This window comes from Neophocaena asiaeorientalis, unplaced genomic scaffold (assembly GCF_003031525.2).
Source record: "Neophocaena asiaeorientalis asiaeorientalis breed wild unplaced genomic scaffold, Neophocaena_asiaeorientalis_V1.1 scaffold629, whole genome shotgun sequence".
NCBI classification, from domain to species: Eukaryota; Metazoa; Chordata; class Mammalia; order Artiodactyla; family Phocoenidae; genus Neophocaena; species Neophocaena asiaeorientalis.
Genome location: NW_020175468.1, coordinates 3,820,689 through 3,821,946, shown reverse-complemented (window position 1 = coordinate 3,821,946; position 1,258 = coordinate 3,820,689). Strand labels below are relative to the sequence as shown.

The 1,258-nt window shown below is 62.9% G+C and overlaps 1 protein-coding gene across 1 annotated transcript in view; it reads right to left on the bottom strand.

Moving 5' to 3' along the window:
• Positions 1–1,013, bottom strand: part of TMEM160 (transmembrane protein 160) — a 2,409-nt gene extending 1,396 nt beyond the window's left edge. The window contains exon 1 of the mRNA XM_024768561.1: positions 759–1,013. Within this exon, the coding sequence (XP_024624329.1) occupies positions 759–966 (208 nt within the window). The 5' untranslated portion in view covers positions 967–1,013. The remainder of the gene's footprint in view (positions 1–758) is intronic.
• Positions 1,014–1,258: the final 245 nt, after the last annotated feature.

Sequence of the window (1,258 nt, the reverse complement as noted above, 5' to 3'; positions counted from 1 at the left end):
ATATTTTTCCCCCCCCACACACACACACACACACTCCCCCAGGCCTCTCTCCAGCCTCCCCCTTCAGTTTTCTGAAACCTCACTATCTGCTGCTGGGTATGCTCTTCCTTGGTGTCATTCACATCCATTCAAGTCCTTGGTGTGGCACTAACGGGGACTACTCGGGTTACAATCCCCCCACCCCTACCCCATCCTGTACCTACAAGACCAGTCCTCTCCAATCCGGACCCCCACCGCCCACATGAGGCCCCGCCCCCTGCAGCCAGGAGCAGCACGCCCTCCAATCAGCCCAGAGATTTTCTTCTATTGGTTGTTCCCTCTTCTAATCCGCAACTTCCTCCCTTTTCTGTGGGGCTCCACGCTCCCGCTTTATGCAGAGTGGTCGCCTCTTTAATCTGAACTGGCCCCTCCAACGAGGCCCCCTCTTGTAGGCAACTCCCCCGCCCATAGCCCTCTTTGGAAGCCTCTCCCACCCAGACAGCGCAGTTTGATAAGGCTGCCTGTCCTGGCCCGACCAACCTCTCCAATCCCTACTGCACCCCATAAACCGGACCCACGGTCCCATCCACAAGCCCGTCTCCTATGCGGACAGACTACGCTCTTGCAGCCTGCGCTTACACGGAAGCCCTTCTCCCCCCTGAGCCCGGGCCCCGTTTCCAGCAGAAATCCCACCACCATCCTCCACTCGCGCGCGCGGACAGCTCGGCTATGCGGATCCCCCTCTCCCATCCGGGCCGACCCCAGCCACAGCCCCAGACCTGTCTCATGAGCCTTCCGGAGGAGCCAGGCGTCTGCGCGGTCCAGCTCGGACACTGGGGGCGGCGAAGCCCCAGCGCGGGGGCCGTGGCCAGGAGCAAAGGACCCCCGGGCACCCCCGCTCCGGGGCCGCGGAGGCGGCAGCAGCGCCCCCCGGAAGCGGAGTCGGGCAAGGCGGGCAGCCCGAGCCCACCACCAGCCACCTCCCATGGTTCGCACTACGGCCGCGGCGCACCGCACCGCCCCATGGGCCGCCCGTAGGCTGAAGCGCACGTCACTCAGGCTTAGCCGCTCATCTATTGGTTTTGTGTGTGCCACTCAGGTCCGGTGCGCACTGTTCATTGGTTGAAATAGCGGTGATCCCTCCTCTGTCATCTGTGCCGGTACCGTGCGTCCCACCTTGCTTCTGGGGCCGGACTTCGAATCCCAGCGTTCATTACGCAGGGGGAAGGCCGGTCTTCAGAAGTCGGAGGCGCTATGTCTACCGGGACTTGTAGTTTTT